Genomic DNA, 22,947 nt, shown 5'->3' with positions numbered 1-22,947 from the left:
CTCTACTCTACAGGACATGCACCAATTTCTTCCTTTCCAGCTTTGCTGAGATATAATTGACATGTAGCAGTGTGTAACTTTAAGGTGTACAGTGTGTTGATTTGATACAACATGATTACCGCCCTGACATGTGCTAACACCTCCACCCCATCACATAGTTCCTATTTCTTGTGGTGAGAACATTTCAGATCTATTCTTAGCCATTTTCAAGTATATAACACAGTATTATTAGCTATAAACACCATGCTGTACATTAGGTCCCCAGAACTAATGTATCTTATAACCAGAAATTTATACCCTTTGACCACTATCTCCCCTTTTCTCCCACCTGGCAGCCCCTGGTAACCACCCCTCCACTCTCTGTTTCTCTGAGTTTATTAAGCTTTTTAGATTCCACATATAAGTGTTATCATAGAGCATGAACAAATTTCTTCAATAAATAAATTACAAGGTAGAAAATGACAAAGGGGACAATCTATATATCTAAACATATTTAAGAAGCATATCAATAATTACAAAATATGAACTTTACTTGAATCCTGATTTGACAAACTTAAAAAATAAATAAAATTTATGACCTAATCAGGAAAATTTAAATCCTGGGTGTTTGGTGATATTTTAATGTTATTTTTAAATGTAATAGTGTATTATGGTTATGCTTCTTAAAGATCCCTTATCTTGTAGAAATGCATATTGAAATATTCACTAAATTATTTTTAGGGATTTACTTCAAAAAAAAAATCTGCAATGGGGGAGTGAAATGGATAAAATAAGATTGACCATTACTTGATAACTGCAGAAGCTGGAGCTTTTGTATTGTTCTCTCTAGTCTTGTATATATTAAATCCTCCTTATTAAAAAACTTAAATCAACAGCTTTGCAGTAGCATTGGCCTAGTTCATCCTCATAGGCATATTCTCCTGCACACCATCACCACACCACTTCAGGAACCACTTTTATCTGTTGTTTATCTCAACATTCTTAAGAGGGATGGGAATCCCCATTTAGAGATAACAGTCCAATCCCAACATGTTTACCATCTTAAACAAGTGGCAAAAACTAACCAACGTGTTTCTACAAATTTGAAGTGTGTGGCAACTAAATAAGGCTGCTGTTCATTAGACAAGGACTCCAAGAGCAATGACGTCACTACACTTGTGCAAAGAATTAGCATGTCAGCCCAAGGGGTGGGCTTCCCTGGGTACTACAACTACTTTTGGACATGACTCATCTTCATAAGGATACTTTATCTTTTTTAATAAGAAAATAAACCCATCAGATAACAAAAAAATACATTTGAGGGGATTGATTTGTATCAGGTCCATTAAAGGGCTAAATTTTGGCTTTTCTATTCATAAATGAGAGAGTGCTTACAGTCACAGGAAATAGGAGACGAGAGGACGAAATTATTTAGCAAGAAATCGTGCTATGTTTTCTGATTCTTCAATATGTGAGAATCTGTGTTGACCCATTTTCAAGGGAGAGACCAAATGCAAATGAGCAGACAACTCAATCCACGGTTAAAGGAAACTCTGTTGTCTCGAATTCTGTCAAATAGTCAACAATATCCCTAATATTAAGTCAGAATTGCTTACCAAAGAAAAAGAAGAAGGAAAAAAAATGGCTTGCATATTCTTGTAAAATTCCTGAAAGGTCTTCAAAACTTTGAAAAGTTTTTTTTCTTATTTGAGACTAGAGGCCCGGCGCATGAAATTCATGCACGGGTAGGGTCCCTAGGCCTGGTTGGCAATCAGGGACGATTGGGGCCTTCCTTCCCTCAGCTGCCAGCTGCCAGCCAGTGTCTTCCTTCATTTCATGCCACCCCCTGGTGGTCAGCTCATGTCATAGCGAGCGGTCAAACTCCAGAGGGGACAATTTGCATATTAGCATTCTATTATATAGAATTTCTTTCTTTCTTGAGAAGTTAGCAAAGCATAAAAAGTACCTGGTATTTGTTGCTTTGTTTTTATATTTTTGCTTTTTCATAAACCTTGATTGTATTGGTGGTTGTGTGATTTACCCTAAGGGGATGAGAAAAATTAGGTAATTCGAACATTTTTAATGACAATTAGAAAAATTACTATCTGTGGAAACCATTCCTTATTTAGAGCAGTCTTACTTTTATGGGCTGAGAATGAATATGAAGCAACCACAACTTCAGAAAGTTTACAGCCATTAATTCACCAGAGGCTGAAATGTAAGGGTGCAGGGCACAGGGATTCTACTACAGCTTTGTCTCAATTAAGATAATGCATATTTTGTTCCACTTTCCTGAATGTTCAAAAGTTTAAGATTTCTTGAAAATCAAAATGGGAATCATTATAAGAAAATAAAAAAAATAAAGCTATTTTCAATTTCTTAAGAGAAATAGGGCACAGAAGAAAAACAACAAATAAGAACCCTTTTGTACTGAATGTGCATTATGCTGCTGCAAAGCATGAAGCCAAAGGAAGGGGGTGGTCAGTCGGAAGGTGAAGGCCATGGCTCTTCTCAGGGGTGGCCAATCTGCGTCAGCCTGGCCCCAAATCAGGCAAGTGAGGCCCACCCACAAAGCGCCCAGGGAAAACGGTAATAACAGTGAGTTGAAGAAGTCCTGGGTCTACGAAAAAGGGAGCTTTTGAAAACCTGGGGAAAGGGGGACACGGGGGTGGGGGGCGTATGAATGGGAGACATCTGTAATGCTCTCAACAGTAAAAAAAATATTTTTTAAAGAAAAGAAAGAAAAATGGAGCTTTCTTTGTTTGCGTACAGATGTGCTGTTTACCCATTCAGCTTCCCTTCCTCTTCTTTGCTGGCCAAACTCCTCTTTCCTAAGAGGAACCCATTCCACACGGCTCAGGCCTGGCCAGCCCCAGTGCCCCATTTCCTTGGCCACAGTGGTGGGCACATGAACAGCAGCAGAGCCAGACTTCTCCACGAGATCTGATGTGTGGTAGCTGGGAAAGAGTGTCTCTCATCACCTCTGAGATCATGAGCTGAAAGGTAGTGTGGCTTGTCGTCCACTCGATCATAACCAAAGAAAGCACGTTTCAATAAACGGCCAACCACCTCACCACAAAGCAGGACTATCTTTCAGGGTCCTCTTTGCACTGATGCCAAAGAAAACGGTTTGGGGTCAGTCCTTCCATTTCCTAAAGTAACAAATTCCTTTCACAAAGCTCTTGTGGAAAAGAGTGTCCTTCAGGAGAGAGACAAGGCCTATTGGCCACATCTGCCAATCCAACAATGCAAACTTCTTTGGAGGAGTTGAGAGGAGCATATTAATAAGGAATAGTGCTTAGTAAGTTTATTTCCTAACGAAGGCAACACAATTTAGATGAAGGGAGCATTTAAAAATAAAAGCCTTACCAGCACATTGCCTTTACATATAGCCAGAGCTCCACAGACAAAGTAAGTTTCCATTAAAATTATATTTTTAAAGATTTTAAAGTTCAAGTTTGCTTCCTTTGGTTCTGAAAATAATCAGTTCCAAGGAGAGAAAGTGGAGACTGTGGTCTCCAGATACAATAATTATCTACGTTTTTGCTTTAGCCATAAAAATCCTGCCTCTTTGTATGACTCCCTCCCTCATTTTCCTTATCTGTATCAGAATTAGAATCACCTTCATTGCCATACCTAAGCACATCAGGCACTGTAGTAGGAATGGGAAATGTACTATCTCATTAAACCTCCAGGCAACCCAGAAAGGTATTATAATCTCATTTATAAGTGAAGAAACTGAGGCTCAGACTGATCAAGCCACTTGTCTAAGGTTCCTTCCTAACAGACCCTACGCCCACACTTCCAAGCCCCTCTGAAAACATGGCCAATGGTTATTAGTCTTCATTGAAAATGACTCCTCAGACCTTTAAAATACAGTCAGTCCCACAAGCAATGCCACTCTACCCAGCTACCCACGACCAGGCTCAAATAGGAAACAGCGTGAGGTCATTATAACATATACCCCAGCCACTAGCTCTGGGTTTTTATGACTGAACTGCCAAATTGCTCCTCGCCAACTCTTCAGGAAATGTTCAGACACTTTCTCAGATTCCAGCTAAAACATCAACTATGTGGCCCTGGGGAGTACAGAGCTCACAGGGTGGTAATGGGATATAAAATTTGCAAACTTGAGGTCAGTGGCCTAAACTCTGGGGTGTGAAGCAGCAGCAGTCCATGAAAAATTAAAAAACGTTCTGTCCACTTGAAGGTTGCATATCAAGTCCTTCTTTGGAGAGCACGTGTCTACATCATCTGGGACATTAACCCCATCAGCAAAGAGAGAGAAAGATATTCCAAATGTAGTTCTGCCTAGAATCATTGGACAGAAGATGATAATATCAACTGGCTTGAGACAGGCTGTTCATTCTGAGAATTAAGCATTAGATTCAAAAACGGCTAATGCTCAATACATAGTTGTCACTTAGATTAAGCAGATGTTCTGGGAGAGATGATATGGAAAACAAGAGTTTTTTCATTACTGACATGCTTATTACATGGAATCTAAATGTATAAATGTATAAATTGATAGTTTGGATAGCTGAGTCAGCACGCTGCAACAAGAGTCCACGTTTACAGACATAGAACTGCGGTGGCCCATCCCAGGACATTGAACATTCTAATTGCTCATTAGAAGTGTGACTATGGGGTCGGGGGGAGTTACCCCTCAGACTCCCAGAGAAGATTCCCAGTGCTCCTTCTCCCACCCCCTCACTGCTACCCTCACCGGAAACCACCTTCCATTAAGCCCCATCGCATTTGCCCCCACCTAAGCCAGAGACTTCCATTGATTGAAGGGAGTCCTGAGGAGCTAAAGCTCTGATGTCCAGCCTCCCATCTGGGTCAATCACTGAGAGGCTGATCGCACTTCCTAAGCCAAATAAAGGGAGAACAAGAAAAGTGCCTGTGCCCTGTGCCCTGTGCCCTTACTGGCAGCCCAGCTAAGGACCCTCGGGTACCACTCACCCTCTCCAGGGTATGAACACAAAGAGAGGCATAATCTCCTGCGCAATGACACACGTCTAATGAAATCGGCTCCTGGCACTGTGGGACTCAGCTTCCACATCTCTCTACTTCATAGAGAAGGAAGTAAGCATCTTGAGCACTTTTTAATAAACTCTCTCTGGGCCTCGGTTTCTGCATCTATAAATTTTTAACGTCTGTCCCACTATCACTCTAACTTGTAATGTTTTTATAAAGATGGATGATCTGACTATAGAGGAAGACCTGAGTCATGATTCCATATGCCAAAAAAATCAAAACCAAGAAGAGTCTTTAAAAGTTATTCATCAAAGGCACCTATTAATTTACTCAATCTAAATTAGCATCAAATGAGTAGGGGAAATGGCAGACAATAAACCATCATTCGTGAGGAGAGTGAGAGAGCACCAAACCTTACATAGTACCATATACATAGGTGCATAATAAATGCTGGCTTGACCTGATTTTTCCACAAAATTTCTCTAATTGTTTCACAAGAATCTTTTCTGACATCCAAGTGTCTATCTTTCTCGGTCCCCTGAACAGTCCAGTAAGGCCATAGGTCACCTGGTAGCAAGGCTGCCATGAGTGAGGGACCTGCTCTGTCCAACGCAGGTAACTGGTTGACTGGACTCTTCATCCACAACCTGTTCCTGACTCCCTCCCACTGGCTTCTTCAGTCTTTCTCCTTCCCTCCCCTAACAAAACCTTATCTCTGTTTTCTTCTTGAACACTCTAAGACCCTCAGGTAAAAATGTAATGTTTTACTTATAATTTAATTTTCTTAATGTTTTAACCCTTATTTGATATTCCTATTATCCCTATTTTATGTGAAGCTCAGCTCATGAAGTTACTTACAAGAAGAAGAAAAAAAGATGAGATGATGAAGAAGAGTAATAAGGAGAAGAATATTGATGACATAGAAGAAGGAAAAGAGGTAGAGGGAAAAGGAGAAGAAACAGAAAAACAAATACCTATCTCTAGAATACTTCTCTTTATTAACAGAGATATCACACCAGTTTAGTTCAAAACTACGACACTAAGAGCTTAACAGCAGACGTAATGTGTCCATAGGGCCGACATAAATCCTGTCTCCCAGCACCCGCGTTGTAAAGTGGTTGTACTATATTTGGACTTCGATGTGTTTGGATACTTATATTTGAATGTAAGTATGACTGATGGTCTAGGAATTCACAACCCTTCAGAACACTGAACCAAATAACTTGTCTAATGGAGCAGTTCTCCCGCTCTGGGCTGCCTGATGTCTGGAATACATCTCCGGCTGGGAATGGCGGAGATAGGGGATTGTCCCCTCTCCCTTCCGCTCCAAGGGGCTGAATAAATAGACTCTGTGATAACTTCAACACAAAAGCCACTTGAGAAAGTGGGAAAGTCACAAGGACTTAAAACCAGACTTTGATAGTAGAGTATTGGATCTACAATCAAAACTGGACTGCACTCCTAATCCAGTTTTGTTCTATTAACAATGTGGCTGTTCCATTTATGACAAAATTAATAGCATTCGACTCATTACAACCCTAATTCTATTGGCAACTGTACATCTTTTTTTATTTATTAATTATACTCCCTCATTCTAAAAACAACTTTTGAGGTAAATTATACCAACAGATATGCAAAAAATTGGCTATTAATAGAAATTGAAAATAAAATCCCATATAGAAGGAGGCAAAACATATCAGGTACCTAAGATAATAAATTAAAGTCTGCATTAAATTTGTCCAAGTTTCTTAGAAGCTAAAAAGAAAGCAGGAAAGTTAGGAGTTTCATAACTCTTGTATTTCAATAAAACAAAATTGGCCAGTTTATTAGAACTGTAACATTATTCCTAGGGTTTGTGGAACTGTGGACAAGCTAAGAACAGTGCCTTAACATTAACCTAACAGAACATGGGACATGTTGTTCATCTTTCATTATGCAGTCACAGTAGCAAAACACCATATATATCTTCAGTGGGGAACTAAGCCAATCAGACTCAATCAAGTTAGATTACAACATAAACATCTGCCCTGGCCAGGCAACCAATCAGTGTGTCAGTCTCACATCAATGTCTCTCTCTCTCTCTCTCTCTCTCTCTCTCTCTCTCTCCCCTCCCTTCCACTCTCTCTAAAAATCAATGGAAAAACAATATCCTCATGTGAGGATTAACAATAACAACAACAAAAAACCTTAAACATCTAATTATCCTTCCCAAAAACCCATTCCTTCACTTTGATAGCTAGTCTCCAAAAATGTCCTCCCCAATTCCGCCCCTTCCTGCAGATACATGCTGCTCCTCACATAAAGAACTAGAACAACAGTGTGGTGATTTCGGGGGGGGGGGGGCGGAGGGGGGTGAGGGCATAGAGTAGATATATAGTGATGGAAAAAATAAAGAACCTGGGGCAGCGGGGAACTATGGCTTTTTTTCCCCTTTATTAAGGTACTAGGGGCCCGGTGCACGAAATTCGTGCACTGGGTGTGTGTGGGGAGGGGAGTGTCCCTCAGGCCAGCCTGCCCCCTCTCACATACTGGGAGCCCTCAGGCGTTGACCCCCATCACCCTCTGATCGCCTGATCGGCCCCTTGCCCAGGCCTGATGCCTCCGCCAGAGGCATAGACCCCCATCACCCTCCGATCGCCTGATCGGCCTCTTGCCCAGGCCTGACGCCCCTGCCAGAGGTGTCAGGCTTGGACAGGGGACCCCCATCTCCCCCTGATCACTGGCTCTGGCCCCCGCCCAGGCCTGAGGCCTCTGGCCCAGGAATCATGCCTGGGCCGGGGACCCCCATCTCCCTCTGATCGCTTGCTCCACCCCCCGCCCAAGCCTGACGCCTCTGACCCAGGCTTCAGGCCTGGGCAAGGGGACCGACCATCATATCCCCCCAATCCCTGGCTCCGCCGCCCACCCAGGCCTGATGCCTCGGCCAGAGGAGTTGACCCTCATCACCCTCCGATCACCAATCACCGGATCGGCCCCTTGACCAGGCCTGAGGCGTCCGGCAGAGGTGTCAGGCCTGAGCAGGGGACCCCCATCTCCCCGTGGTTGCAGGTTCCGCCCCTCCCCAGGCCTAACCCCTCTAGCTGAGGCGTCCGGCCCGGGCAGCGGGGACCCGCAGCTGCAGCGGCCCCGCGATCGTGGGCTCCGCTTTAGGCCCAGGCAAGGGACCCCTAGCTCCCGGGACTGCCAGCTTCGACCGTGCCCAGCTCCCATCGCTGGCTCCACCCCTACTTCCTGCTATCACTGGCCAGGGCGGAAAAGGCACCTGATTCTCCAATCATGGCTGGGGGGCAGGGCAAAGGCGGCCCCAGGGCCGCCTTTGCCCTGTCCCCCAGCTCTTAGCTCCCCCCTGGGTTTCCGATCACTGTCAGTGGCAGGGGGCTTCTTCCTGCTTTCCCTTTCGCCTCCCTGCATTGTGCCTACATATGCAAATTAACCGCCATCTTGTTGGCAGTTAACTGCCAATCTTAGTTGGCAGTTAACTGCCAATCATAGTTGGCAGTTAACTGCCAATCATAGTTGGCAGTTAATTTGCATATAGCCCTGATTAGCCAATGAAAAGGGTATCGTCGTATGCCAATTACCATTTTTCTCTTTTATTAGATAGGATTAGATATGTCCTTATCCCCCCCCTTGCCGCCCCCCCACCAGCCCCCGACTCATGCCCTCACGCCCCTGGTGTCTGTGTCCATTGGTTAAGCTTATTTGCATGCATACAAGTCCCCCTTACCTCCACCCTCCCCTACCTTCCCTCTGAGGTTTGACGGTCTGATTGATGCTTCTCTGTCTCTGGATCTGTTTTTGTTCATCAGTTTATATTGATCGTTATATTCCACAAATAAGTGATATCATGTGATATTTATCTTTCTCTGACTGGCTTATTTCACTTAGCATAATGCTCTCCAGTTCCATCCATGCTAAAACTATGGCTTTTTGTTCATGCCTTTGAACTTAGACAAGACCTGTGACTTGCATGGAATTCAAGGCCATGCAAGTCCAGGCTAAGTTTGAAGAAAGCCTGGTAGCTTCCACTTTTGTACTCTTGGAATCCTCAGCTTCCATGTAAAAGGTCTGGCTACGCTGCTGGAGAGTCTGCCACAAGGCCATGTGAGAGGGGGACAATCTGAGACTACAGGAAGATGTGAGGGACGCAGCCCACGATCCAAACACATGAGCCCATCCAGCCCTTCCAGCCAGCTTTCAGCCATTCAAGTCAGTTCTGCAGTCAACATATGGGGTTAAAGTATGTGACCCAGGTCAAGAAGCTCTTGTTCAAGATCGAGCTACAACAGACACTTATTCTGAGCGAGGCCTGGTCGCTGCACCTGGGGCTCAGTTTCCCCATTTGAAAAAACACACTACATGGCTCCATCACCAGGGGCAGGCCCAGGCAGGAGATCACATCGAAGAGAGCTTTAAAACCTGGAAGTCCCCCAAAAGAGCCAGACAAGTGACTCTTTGCTTCCTTTATTCCCCTGCTCTATCTGTCCATTTAGTTAAGCCACACCAAAGTAAACAGGGCGGCAGGCGCCAGCCCACAATCACAGAACCAGAAACACACGTGAAGAAGTCCTCTTGCTCATTCCAGCCCCAGTGACACTGCAGGGAGCAGAGACAAGGTTCCCCACTGTGCCCTGTCCAAATTCCTGGCCTGCAGAATCATAAGAAATAATAAAATTGTTGTTCTTTAAGCCACTCAGTTTGGGGGTAATTGGTTACATAGCAATAAGATAACCAAAACACAGATGAAAATAGCTTGTTTCCTTGTAGTACAGGGACTTGGAATGATTTCATTTCTCATTAATGGTGCTATAATGTTTTCATGTGTAATAAGTTTTAATGATACATGGAGGTGGGAACATCCTAAGTGCCTCGCCCACTTTGCTTTACACAACTTAGTGGTTGAGTACTGGCCAGGTTACTTCTGGAACACCTTGAGCTTCTTCTAACCCCTCCACTGCCATTGCTTAGGCCATCGTCCACGCTCACCCTGATTGCCATGATAGCCCCCCAAAACTCCCTGCCTCTAGTCTCTCAGTTCTCTAAACCATGTGCCTCCCACACTTCTGCCAAGTGGCAAAGATCTGATCGTGTTCCCATCTTAAAATCCTTTACTAACTCACCATCTTCACCTTTCCCACGATCAGGTAGTGCTGGTATGTGTCCTCTAGTTCCTCTCCCAGCCTGACAATGTCACTCTATGGACAGGCTCACATGATTGCATATTATACAACTCCAAAGGCACTACTCTCACAGGCTACACTGTGAGCTGGGCCCCTTGGAGCCAGGCAATGCAAGCCCTGCCCATGAGCGCAAACATTTTATATTCTTTTCACTTTGTGCCTTTTCCACTCAAATTTTTCTTCATTTCTCTCATATACATCCTTTGAGCTCTACTTTATATAATTCACCTTATCCTGTCAACCAGTCCATCAAAATGGCCCAGCATTCAAAAATTAAATATTGAACACCTACCATATGCCCAGCTCCTAATTATTCCCAGTAATAAAAAAAATGAAAAAGGAAACTGCCTTTAAGAAGTTCTCAGACCTGACAGTCACTTATTTGTCACATAGAACAAAAGTCAGCAAACTTTTTCTGTAAAGACAAAGAGCAAATAATTTGTTTTTTGTCCAGGCCATACAATCTTTGTCTCAACTATTCCACTCTATCCCTGTAGTGTGAAAGCAGACATAGATCATATGTAAACAATGGGCATGGATTTGATTCAATAAAACTTTATTTATAAAAAACAGGAAGCTTGGTCCACAGTTGGCTGAGCCCTGGTAGACTTTCACTTTGAAGTCTTTTCTGATTAATCCAATTTCCACAATGATGCTTCCTTTGTCGTGTGACTGCATCTGCCTTCAATAAATGTTGAGTCTTTCCCCGAAGCAATGGTCGGAGAAGATTTGGGGGAAATGAAAGATTCAAGACTATGAAAAAAAGAATAAACTTACCAGGTATCAGATTTATTACACTGGAGAAACAGTGCAACACATTGGTTAAGAGCACAGACTATGAAGACAGATTTCCCAACTCTACCTCTTACTAATTTATATCTCTGGAATAATTACTAGCACTCTGCATTCCTCCATTTCTTCATCTGTTTAATGGGCAAGTAGGTATAATCTCCCTCTTCAAGAAGGTTATGTGTTAAATGAATTAACATATGTAAAGTGCAATCATGAGGGACATATTAGAACCTGCTATTCTTTACCATTATTCCTGCAATTTAATGTAAAAATTACATATTGCAGGCAACCAAGGTAAAAAAAAAAAAATGAAAGAATTCAGTAACTCATCATATTGTGTCTTAAGAATTTAAGACACATAGCAGCCTCTCCTGGAAAGAGAAGTCTCTCTTGCAACTTGATTCTGAGAAAAATCTCTCACATGGCACATGAGCGCAAGAGATTCTGAATGACAACATGAGCAATGTCTCTAGCTCAGAACCTTGGGTGATGCAGGAGAGTGCCTGCGATGGTTACCTACCACTCTCAATAAAAGTCAAGGTATAATGCTAAAATATATGTGCCATCCAAAGACCCCACCAGATCTAACATTCTTTAATTCCTTCTGTTCTATTATGTTATTTCAGAAATGTTAAAGAAATTTTCTTGTTTGACAAAATATTATCATGTTATTAACTATGCCTGGGATCGGGCACAAAGAAATATTAGGAATTTTAAGGGGAATTTTACAATGTTTTAGCCCCACATTTTTGTCCAGTGGAATGAAAAACCAAAACCAGAACTAAAATTAATGAAGAAAAAAATATTAAAAATGTGTCTTTAAAACTTAACCGTTGTGCTCTTATAGCTGTAAAAGGAAGCTAGTAAAAGGACTCATTTCACAGAAATGCTGTGGGCATCAAATGAGGTCCTATCTGTAAAACACTGAAAGCAGTGCCTGGTACATAAATGTCATCTAAATGTCACCTGCCACTGCAACAATTGTTCTTATTATTTGTTTTTACTTAATCCTAGATGCCATGTCCTCTACTATCTTTCTGTTGACTCTTAGTTCCTGTAATGCATCTGACTGTGCTCGCAAATATTAAGCCCCTCGTGGCCATGGCTGCATGTCTCTGGCATTCCACGCACCTAAATTCAGGATGGCTTTCGATCAAGGCTTCCTGAGTTAATGAACTCTCTGGAATCCCATCTACCAGTAACGTAATGTTAACATGCTTATGACTGCTTTCTTGCCTTTGATGATTTTACAACCTAATGGGAAAATCAAGCTTAACACTCTTGAAACATTAAACTCTCATATGCCTGCCATATAACTCAGGCCTGATACATTATTGATTTCAGCTTTCTAAAAACAAAATTATGGGAAAAAGTTCTAAGTTGCTCGAATGGGCCCCATTTATTGGGTTAGTTTCTAGAAACAGAAAAAAATGTTAGTAGAGCTCAAGAAAACATATTTAAAACCTTATTTTCACACTGAAAATTAAGGCTCATATTCCCAAATTATTTAGATTTGGTTGCCTGGTTTATAGTAGGATAAAGCAAACAAACTAGTGTGTAAAGAGCCTAATAATTTGTTCAGTATTTTGATTGCTTAGAGTCACTGGCAAAATACTATAACCTTGTTAAGTATCTGCTACACAAGACAAGAAAGAAACATTTCACTAATCTTTATAATTCCAAATAAATTTGGACAGATATCTGTAATCCTGTTTCCATCAGCCCTAACCCCATCTCAAGGAGGCTGGTGCATGTTTTAATTAATTTGTAATATCAACAACTTATGCATTTTTGTCAACAACCACTATGTCTTAAATGTTATGAAATGAGTCATATAAATAAATATTGTGTCTCCATCTTCTTGTTTAAAATGTGGAATTACTGAAGCCTTCTACTTAAGAATATCTTTTTTAATGGTGCCTCAATATTTTAGCTTAATCTTTTCAATAAATGCAAGGACAAACCATACCACTGCAGGAGTCTTTTAGCCATATGTAATGATTAGCCTATCTGACTTCAGGTGAAGCCTTAAAGTCCTCTTTGTAAAGTAAAATGGGCGTTATAAAGTCTACAGAACTTTTTCTGTGTTCCCTGTTAACGTTCTTTATTTTAATAACAGACTTCTGTGTAATTAATCCCTAGGAGTTTGCCGTCACATAATCTACCCTGTGTATGAACTGTTCCATGTGTATTTTTCTGGGAACAAGACCTCTGGAAAAAATAAACAAATAAACAAAGACCAAAAGGAGTCACGCACAAGGGGACAAATTGTGTGAAGCACAACCAGTCTCATACACTCACAAACCAGGCAACAAGGATGAAACTTCTCAATTCATCTTATCAGAGATTTAGGGGCAGGGGTTTCACGCTAAAGATTTCTTTTTCCCCTTTGATAGGAAACTGTACTATGTCCTTATTTGGGAGCTAAAGCAATAAGGCAATCATAAATAAATGGTGCATAACTACTCCTAGTCTAGTAAAGTTGTGCATTTGGCTTTGTTGTTTTTTTTATTGGATTGTCTCCCACACTTTTTGCCTAATCCCACAAGTTAAGGATTTGGCTGAGAAAAAAATGTGATGGACTGAAATTTCAACAACAAAGCTAGAATTTTATTATTTCTCATAAACTCATTTCACACAAATTAACAATGCCCAAACAAAAGAAAACTACTATACACTTATTATTTGAAAACACTTTTGAAACTTGCAAAATTCTCATTTCAAAATCGAGAAAAATGTAATTTTTGCAGAGTAAAGGCAGACCACACTCACTTCATTTAAAAATATTCCTGTAAAGACAGAAATTGGCGATTTACTCTAAGAAAACACAGCGAGAACTGGGAAGGAACTTGAGGATGCTTAAATTTCCACTGTGGAACAACTTCTGCTGCCCAGTGGGAAGAAAAAAAAAACACCTGCAACAGGATGGGAGGAGAATAAGACAAGCTAAGACGATACACCCAGATGGTAAAGCTAGGCAGTCCCTGGCCTGTGAAGTGAGGCAGCTGACAGGATACGAATACATATACGTACCAAGAACATGAAGGCGAATCCTGAAGCCACCTGTCACCTCAGGGAAAGACAAGAAGGCGGTATTTGTAAGAGAGATTAGGCCAGCGCACACCGACACTGATGAGCTTAAAGTGCCTTTTAACTAGAGGAAATATTAGTGAGGTGCTGAAAGTTGCTGCCACCAACTGGGCATCAGGCAGACTCAGGGGTTACAAATCACTTTCACTTCATAAATGGTGCATTTCCATTAAAATGGTAAACAGGTTTTACTTTAGTCAAAGAGGTTAGTTTTAAAGCTGGTACTATTTTAACTAGCAAAAATAGAATTTTAAGCAATAACTGGAAAAATGTAACACACAACTGCTTTCCCTGATGACTTATGCAGCAGGGCATGGTTCAAAGACTTATTCATGGGAGACTGTAATAGCAGTGAGCAGAGAGAATACATTTAAATGCTATTCAAATTTAACATCAGAACTGGCATTTGTTTAAAACTTTTGACCCAGCAATTCTATTTTTATTCATTTATACCACATATAAATTTGCACACGTACACACGTAGGTATGTAGAAGAATGTTGGTAATTGCACACAAAAATGATATAGTCTAAAGAGCTATCATTAGGGAACTGTACCAGCCACATTATGGAATTCTATATGCCAAGAGAATGCATGAGGTAGATCCATATAAGTTTATAGATGGATGCACTAACAATATATGAAAGTGAGCAAGGTTCAATACAGTATGCACATGAATTAAAAAGAACACATACCAATGGGGGGGAAAGGAGACATATTGTAATACTTTCAACAATAAAGAACTTTTTTTTAAAAAAAAAGGACACACCTATATGTGTGTATATATACATATAAATTCATGTGTACATGTATTTGTATATGTATATGTATATGCCTATAATTTTTTTAAATGCCCAAGAAAATGGTCTCTGAGTACTAATTAAAACAATACTTTTAATTGTATATCTTTTTAAATTATCATTTTTACCTCCCCAAATAGATAACATGAGAATAATAATAAAACCCCTTATATTATCAAGGTTCATTATTATATTATATCATATCATACAAACATATAATATTTATACTATAAAGGTTAATTTTAATTATTTTTAAAACATGTCTATAGGTAAAATCTTAAAGGTAACATGAGAATTAGGAATAGTTATCATTGCTGTTCTATTTAATATCACGTTTATAGGAAGGCTTTATAAATAGTTTGCACTAGGGTAACATCTGTGTTAGGGAGCAAATACTACAAGGAACAGAGAGGGTTGTCTCTCTATGGTCATAAACACGTAAAACCCAACAGAAGGAAGTGCTGGTGTGAGTGAAAGTGTGGACATCCTGTTAAGCAGCAGAGCTTAGTTTCTGCTTCCACACTGAGTCTGTGCCTCCCAAGGAAACACCCTGGTTGGTGACAGCACATAGCGATGAGACAAATATCTGTCTGGCCGGGCCTAATGTCTTCCTGCAGACTTTCATCCACAGAATTAAACCCCCACTTCTCTCTCTCTCTCTCTCTCTCTCTCTCTCTCTCTCTCTCTCTCGGAACCATGGCATCAAGCTTAGATATCAAGATAAGATTACATAGCAGAAATATTTTTGAAGGAAAAATGCTGGAAAAAATAGGTCTTTTTGAGAACATATGAAAAGTCAGAGTTTCGGTCCATCTATTGAACTTGGAATGGGCCTCACACACAGAGCAATCAGTGCCTGCTGCCTGATGCGGATCCGGCTTCACATGGTAAGCAAACTGTCTTTCCAACACTGGCGGAATCCCACACAGACCAAGATGGAACTAAATTAATCGTAACTATTTCCTGGGGTCAGGAAACCACACGATTTACCACAGTCTAAGTGCGTGGCTCTGACAGTCATCGTGTCCCCAGTCCAGATCAGGATTCAAAAACCCATCTGTCAGTTTAGTGCACTTTTTATTCCCTACCTGGGCCACACAAACACAAATGTCACTACAGATATAATTAAAACAGCCCAGAACAAGAAATAATAAGTGAACTGTTCAGCCGCATATCCCAGAGACAACATCACTTGGTCACTCAGGGCCCTATAATCAAGCTACAGAACTATTCAAAAAAAAGAGCAACAATGAGAATCATAAGCCCTTCGTGGAAAGCCTCTGAGTATTTCCCGTCTGGGTTCAGTTAATAGGCTCCTCCCAGGAGATATAATGGGTCATTTACAGTCCATCCTGCTGCTCCTATGGAGGCTTGAAGTTAACCGCAGAAAGGAATTTCTTTCTCAATCTGAACAATTTTAAAAGAAGTGTATTCCCTATACAGTCGAGCTGCCTAATTTAAATAGTTCCTGCTGAAACAGTTTCTGTAACAGGGGCATAGGAAGCTGGTGAAGTGCCCAGCTGCACGCACCCAACACATACACCACCGGTTTAAAACACCCTTTAAGGCTGGGCCACAGCAGCCTTAGTGCCCCGGTGAAATGAAGAGCTCCTTACAACCCAGAAACAAGCTCTCAGAAACTCTTGCCCTGCTGTGCTTCCAGCGTAGACCTCTGAAGAGCACTGCTACTCAGAAAACTCACTCCCTAATTTTAATAGCACGACTTAGAGGACGCTGACCACTCACTGTGTGTCTTCTCCCACTGTCCCTGGAATCCCTCCCTGCCCGCGCTCCCTTACAAACGGAGCATCTGCAAAGATGCCCACAGCAAAGTGCTTTCCCCTAAACCCGAGCGGATTGGTATGAAGGGAAAGGAATGGACTTCTCTACTCTCAGTCGCAGCTCCTCCCCTTCTTCCTCAAAGAACCCTTCTGGCCTCCCAAAATCGGCCTCGACAATGGCCCAGGATTCCTTTTAACCATGACCTCGCCTCTGGGGCAGGAATCCTTAGAGTGGTTTATCCTCGAATGCGTAGAGGACCGGGTAACCCTTGCACCTCTAAGGTGCCCCCAGGAGGTCTTGTGAGGGACACTTCCCGGGGCGGGAGTCCATCCCCTCAGTGTCTCTGGAGGAGAGGGAGGGGAGACCCACCCCAGAGGAGCTGCCCCGTTGCATTACCCTTTCAGCGCGTCGTGTCCGCCGCCGCCTCTTCTCTTGGCCCGGCTGGCTCGGGTTTCCTTCGCGTTCCCAGCTGCCACATTGGTGTCCGCCCCGTGGCTCGTGTAGGACGCTAAGAGCACGGTAAATCCCAGGGCGACCTCCAGCAGCCCCCCTCGCCGCATGGTGTCGAGCGGCCGCCGGCTCCCGCCGCCTCTCGCCGCGCCCGGGGCTGCTCCGCGGCCGCCGCTGCGCCCTCACGCGCGCCGCGCCGCCGGGGTCCCGCTCTCCCGCCGCCCGTACCCCGGGCCGGGTTCCTCCCGCCTTCTCCAGGCGCTGCTCCCACTTCGGGCGGCCCGTGCCAGCTGCAACAGACAAATCGCCCGGGCGGGGAGTCATTCAGGGCATCGGGATGCTGCCGCTTCGCGGTCCCCATTCCCCAGCCCAGCCCGCGCGCCGCCTGCGCGTGGCGCACTTATTTTGGGTAAGTGAGGACCGTTTGGTCCACAGCTGGCTGAAAAGCCCAGGCCCCCGGCAGCAGTGGCTCCAGCCAACCCCACGGCCTCCCGGGCGCCGCCTGGAAAGCGCGCCGCAAAGTACCCAGGTCCGGAGAGGTGCCTGCGCCCGGGGGCCAGTTCGCTGCGTTTCTTTTTTCATGGCACGGATTGCGCGCGTCGCGCGCTCGGAACGCCCAGCTCCCCAGCCTGTCCCCTCCGCCAAGCCGCGGGGCTAGAAGCCCGCCGCGCCGTCCGAGGCCGGCTGCGGGCGCTGCCACCGCCCCCCAAGCATCTGACTCGGAGCCGGGCACCGGGAGACCCGGGCCAGGAAGCTGTCAGGCAGAAGGGGGCCAGCACCAGCTGTGGACGTCCTGGGACAGCCCCTCACCCCCATCCCCGTCCTCGCCGCGGCGCCAACGCAAAAGCCTCGGTGGCTGGAGCTCCAGCCCCGGTGGCCGCCCCTCCAGCCCCGGTAGCCGCCCGACCCCTGCCGGGACCCCGGCTGCACCCACTGGGAAAACGGCGGCTCCTGCTCCCGAGGAGGCGGCGGCTGTCCCTCGGTCCTGGCCGCAGCAGCCGCGGCCCCGCTCCGCCCGCAGCTGTTCCAGCTGTGGCCGCCTGTCCGCCCGTGGCACCCACAGTCTCTGCCGCGGCTCCCGCGCCCCCTCCTTTCCCCACCTCTTCAAGTATCGTCTGCGCAGCGGTTTCTCGCGAGAGAAATACTTTTTTTAAAAAAAAGAAAGAAAAAGAAAATGACACCCCCTCCTACATCCCCCCTCATCACCACCCCACCCCTCGGCCCCATCCATCCTCCCTTTCCACTCCCCTTTGCCAGCCACCGCCTCGGCGCAGCGGCCTCCCTCGCTCGCGGGATTAGTGCAGTGAGAGGAGGCAGAGGTGATCGGGTCCTGCCCGGCCTGGGATTGTTCGTTTGCGGGTGAGAAGTTGAAGGAATGGGAAGAAGTGGAGCAGCGGTGGAGCCCGCTCTGCGGCTGGGAGGTTAAGACCCAAGATTAGCCTCTCTCGTGATCTGGGAAACCCGGCCCGCGCGGAGAGCTGTGCCACCTGCACCAAGAACGCGCGCTGGAGACAGCGGCCCTGGAGGCCTAGGCGGCCCCTGCGCGAGATGAGACCTGTCCTCGCTGCCTGTGCCTCTTTACAGCGCCTCTTGGGCAGGGAAAGGAGCCGGAGCGGCGCCTGCGCTGAAGCCAGGAGCCCCAAGGGTCGTGGGCCTTGGCAGGGACTGATGTGCAGGTGGGGGGTGGGGGGGTGACCCCCACCACTTCCACTTGCCGCCTGGGGAGTCCGGAGCCTGCTCCAGGCACAGCTCTTCTGAGGCTTGGTTCAAGCCAGCCAGGCTGGATCCAGGATACTCCAGTGGCCTCAGTGTGATTCTGCCCCATAGGCCTGTGCAGGTTGAAACCTGGGATTTGGGGTAGGGGCTGTGATGAGATGGTTCTCTTGCCCAGCCCAAAGCTAAGATTGGGCTTTTCCTGGATGACCCCATTTCACCTGCCCCAAACCGCGAGAGCATACACACACACACACACACACACACACACACACACACACAGCTGCCTGTCCAGGACAAGCAAAGCACTGTGACTTTGGAGAATATAATATTTATGGCAATGGCATCTTTATATGTTTAAGGCCCGGTGTTCTCTGCACCCTATAATGATTTAGGAGGTCAGGACATCGCACCCTGGGCCTTGGCCGCTGGAACTGGAGCTACCAAGCCAGAAATCACAGCTCAGCACAAACAGGAAGCCTGCTGAAGGGGTTTTTCCTCATTTGCAATAGTTTGTGCCTAGATAATAGGGTATAGACACCTGGGCAAGTTATTTAACATTTTTCCAATTGCAAGATGGGAATAATAATAATAATAATAATAATAATGTTGACCACACAGGTTGTAATGATGATGATGAATGAGCCTGCTGATCTGTTGTGACACATGAAGGTGGAAAAGAAAACAAATTGCAAAACCATGAACCCATTTCAAACCATAGTTCTATAAGTACATGGGGTCTAGTTTAAGGTTTAAAATGCTCTTAGCAGAGTCATAAATTGGAGCCTTGATCACACACCCTTGGCTGAGTCAAGGGGGATCATTCATTCAAGAAGTTATTTGCTGAGCACTGTGCAGCAGTTGGTGCATGGTTGAAACAGGCTCCTTGCAGAGCAAGGCAGAATGTTTCTCTCCAGGCAGTCTACTTGAAATAAATAATGGCCCAATTGTTAAATGCCAAGAGGGAGAAGTACTGGGCGTTTGCTTGGAGGACATATAAAAAGGGGATTTGACTTATGTTGGGGGCTATCAGGGAAAGCTTCCATGAGGAAGTGATGTTTAACTTAACTTCAAACACATGATTAGACTAGACTTAGGGTAGTGGTTCTCAGCCATGGCCATACAGTAGAATGACCTACGAGCTTTAACACAGTCTGACACCAGGACCCAACTCCCGATGGTTCTGATTTCTGGAGTGGAACCTTCACTAGGGCATCTTTAAAAGCTCCCTGGGCAGGGAGAGGTAAGGGGGTTGTTCAGATTGGGAAAGGGATCAGAGCAGAGGGACCATGGCTCAGGAGAAGCAGGGCTGATGGAACCCTGCCTGCTTCCTCTACACTCCACTAACATGGGAGACACTCTCTACTCTCTCTGAGGAACTCCCACTCAGTGTCATGTTGGACAGCAGCAACTGAACACAACTTTTCTCAGGCTTTTCCCACTAAGCAAAGAGCATATCTTGGTGCCTTGCAAGGCCCCCATTCCAGCATTTCCGGATATTTCTATGATTCTTACCTCAACCCTAAACTACCTTCCAGGATTTCACTCTAAGGGGGAAATTTAGATTAAACATTTGCTTCTGCTCTTTGTCCCCATCTTCTCCTCTTTTCTCCTTGGCCCCATGCTCTAGTAGAGGAAAGACTTTCTGCATCTTCTTTATATGGCATGGGAGCTCTAGCTCAGCGGTTGCCAACCAGTGGTCCGCAGACCAGCGGTGGTCCGTGAGGTCCGAAAGGTTGGCGACCACTGCTCTAGCCCATATCCTCCTTTCTTTGGGCAATAAGTCTCATGACTTCCACCATTAATTATAATGATAAAAAAAATCTGCAGGGGAAGGGTGTAAAAACCTGATTACTGAAAGGGAAATGCATTTTTAAATACATAAGAAATATTCCCATTATCTAAGCAATCAACATATATTAGAGCAGTGTGCTTCCAGTAACAAAGTTCAGTAACAAATAAAGAAAATCCATGTCTTTGCAATAAGATTTTCTTATGCCAGATGATTCAGAAGCCACCTCTCTCCATACTTATCACAGTTTATAACTCTGTTTGCAAAATAAGTTAATAGGCTAGAATGCCTTTATCCTTCCTCTCCATTTCAAAGAATTTGATCCATTCTAAGAGCATCTGCTCAAATTCCTCCTTGTTCATGAGGAATTTTAGCTCATATGCTCTCTCTCTTATTCAGACCTTATTGCACTAATTAACTGAATCACTCATTTAATAGTGTATTAGTTGTAATATGTAATTACTAGAGGCCCAGTGCACGAAATTCATGCATGGTGTGTGTGTGTGTGTGTGTGTGTGTGTGTCCCAGCCTGACCTGCACCCTCTCCAATCCAGCAGCCCTCAGGGGATGTCCTATTGACAGCTTAGGCCCGCTCCCCGTGGTTCTCTGCTCTCTGCGGGGCCTGCCTGCTCCACACTGGAGCAACTGCTAAGCAGGCCATGCTGGGTGCTGCCTGCAGCCGCACTTGCCTGCACCCTGGTCGCCATGGTGACGGCCAAGCAGGCCAGGCAGTGCTGGGAGCTGCCTCCTCCCTGCTGTCAGCCTCCACAGAGGCAATAAGGTTAATTTTCATACTCACTCCTGATTGGCTGGTGGGCATCATGAAGGTATGGTCAATTTGCATCTTTCTCTTTTATTAGTGTAGATAGTATGCTTCCTGTGTGCCAAGCACTGTTAGGTACTGACAGTTGGGATATTATATTGTTATAGTGAAATATATATTTTTTTCTGTAGTCATTGTACTTATTCTCCCCTAGCTGGATTATGGATCCTTAAGGACAAGGTTACATTTCTTATTCAAGGAAACTTGTACAGTGTCCTAAAAACTGTTATATAAAACATAACTAGTTAAATTGTTGTTGTTTGATCAACTGGAATCTTCTGACATTTTAGCTTCCAGACCATTCTCATCACTTTATATCTCCTGAATAGATGTCTCTGTCAGCAAGGGTTCTGTCTACAAGCAAGAAAACTAAGTCTGGACAATTTAAGTCTTTAAAAATGGCTTAAAGTATTATCAGGTCATAAGATGGCTCATTGAACCTGACTTTGTGACAAATGGAGAGTAGCTCAGTTCTGAGTAGAAGCATCAGAAACAAATGGAGAATCTCTTCAGTGTGGTACTGTTTGAGTGAATCCATTCCAACCATTTTGGTCCTTCTGCCACACTTCTCAGGGTTCAAAGTCAAAGGCTAGGGTCCAATTGGCCCACAGTTCTGGCCAGGGGAAGATGGAGAAGCCTGATGGATGGGCCCAACAAGAAGGCATGCTAGAGGAAAGGAGTTGCTCCATAAAGGACGACCAAAACACTGTTGCCAAAAGTTGGGGAATAGATGCTTGTCATATACACACACAAAAAATGTCCAGATGTCCACTACACCATCTCAAGATTCAAGCACTGCCCTGTAAACCCACAGAATAAATATATTATGGTAATTTTAAGCCACTTAATCATTAGGGTAGTCTGTTGTACATGAATAGATAACTAATATAAACTTACGAAGGAAAATACTTCTGCCTCAATTTTATAGATGAGTAAACGCACATTCAGAAAAGTTAAGAAACTTGCTCCAATTCATAAAACTAGTACTAGAGGCAGGGCTGGATTCAAAACCATGCCTTTGATGCAAGTCAAGGGCACTCTTCATTTCATCACAGCTACCTCATCCATCTGCCACAAAAATCTCAGGCAAGATTGGGTTGATATAGATTGGACCCACTCCCAGTATCTATAGCACTTCTCTGGTGTGTTCTTGGAAGCTACAAATTCATCTCTTGAGCTTCCTTGCTATGTGAAACTGCACCACATCCTATCTGCGAGCTCCATGTATTCTGTGAGGCCGTCACAAAGTCTCACTGGGAAATGAAAGGATCATGACAGCTGCTGAGGTCAACGTCCCTGCCTCTCTGCCTCAGTTTTCCAGTCACATCCCCATCTAGTCTGTGTCCATATTGCGCATCTCACATAGTCTAACCTAGGTGTGTGCATAGTTTTGCGCTCTGCTGAGGGAGAATTTGCTCAACATTTCAGTGCTTACTCTTCGCATTTTGCAGATGGGGTTCCTGAGTGAGGTTTGCCTAGCCATTCTTCTGGCAGAAAGCATGCACAACCGTTGAATTATGTTATTGAAATAACTTTCATTACCTCAATCCCCAAAAGCAAACAGATC

The 22,947-nt window shown here is 44.3% G+C and overlaps 1 protein-coding gene across 2 annotated transcripts in view; it reads right to left on the bottom strand.

Annotated features, from left to right (window-relative positions):
• The window catches only part of FBN1 (fibrillin 1), a 236,939-nt gene extending 218,794 nt beyond the window's left edge, over positions 1 to 18,145 (bottom strand). Inside the window, exons 1-2 of one of the 2 annotated variants that reach the window (XM_059702174.1) lie at positions 17,987 to 18,145; positions 16,999 to 17,342 (exon numbers count right to left, since the gene is read on the bottom strand). In XM_059702174.1, coding sequence (XP_059558157.1) covers positions 16,999 to 17,162 — 164 coding nt within the window. In that variant the 5' untranslated portion in view covers positions 17,163 to 17,342; positions 17,987 to 18,145. Of the gene's footprint in view, positions 1 to 16,998; positions 17,343 to 17,986 lie in introns of those variants that run through there. The other variant, XM_059702182.1, reaches the window with a different exon arrangement.
• Between the last annotated feature and the right edge of the window lie 4,802 nt (positions 18,146 to 22,947).

The sequence above is a fragment of the Myotis daubentonii genome, chromosome 1 (assembly GCF_963259705.1).
Source record: "Myotis daubentonii chromosome 1, mMyoDau2.1, whole genome shotgun sequence".
Lineage (NCBI taxonomy): Eukaryota > Metazoa > Chordata > Mammalia > Chiroptera > Vespertilionidae > Myotis > Myotis daubentonii.
The sequence above is the reverse complement of the archived record's forward strand: the minus strand, read 5'-3'. Positions and strand labels throughout refer to the sequence as shown.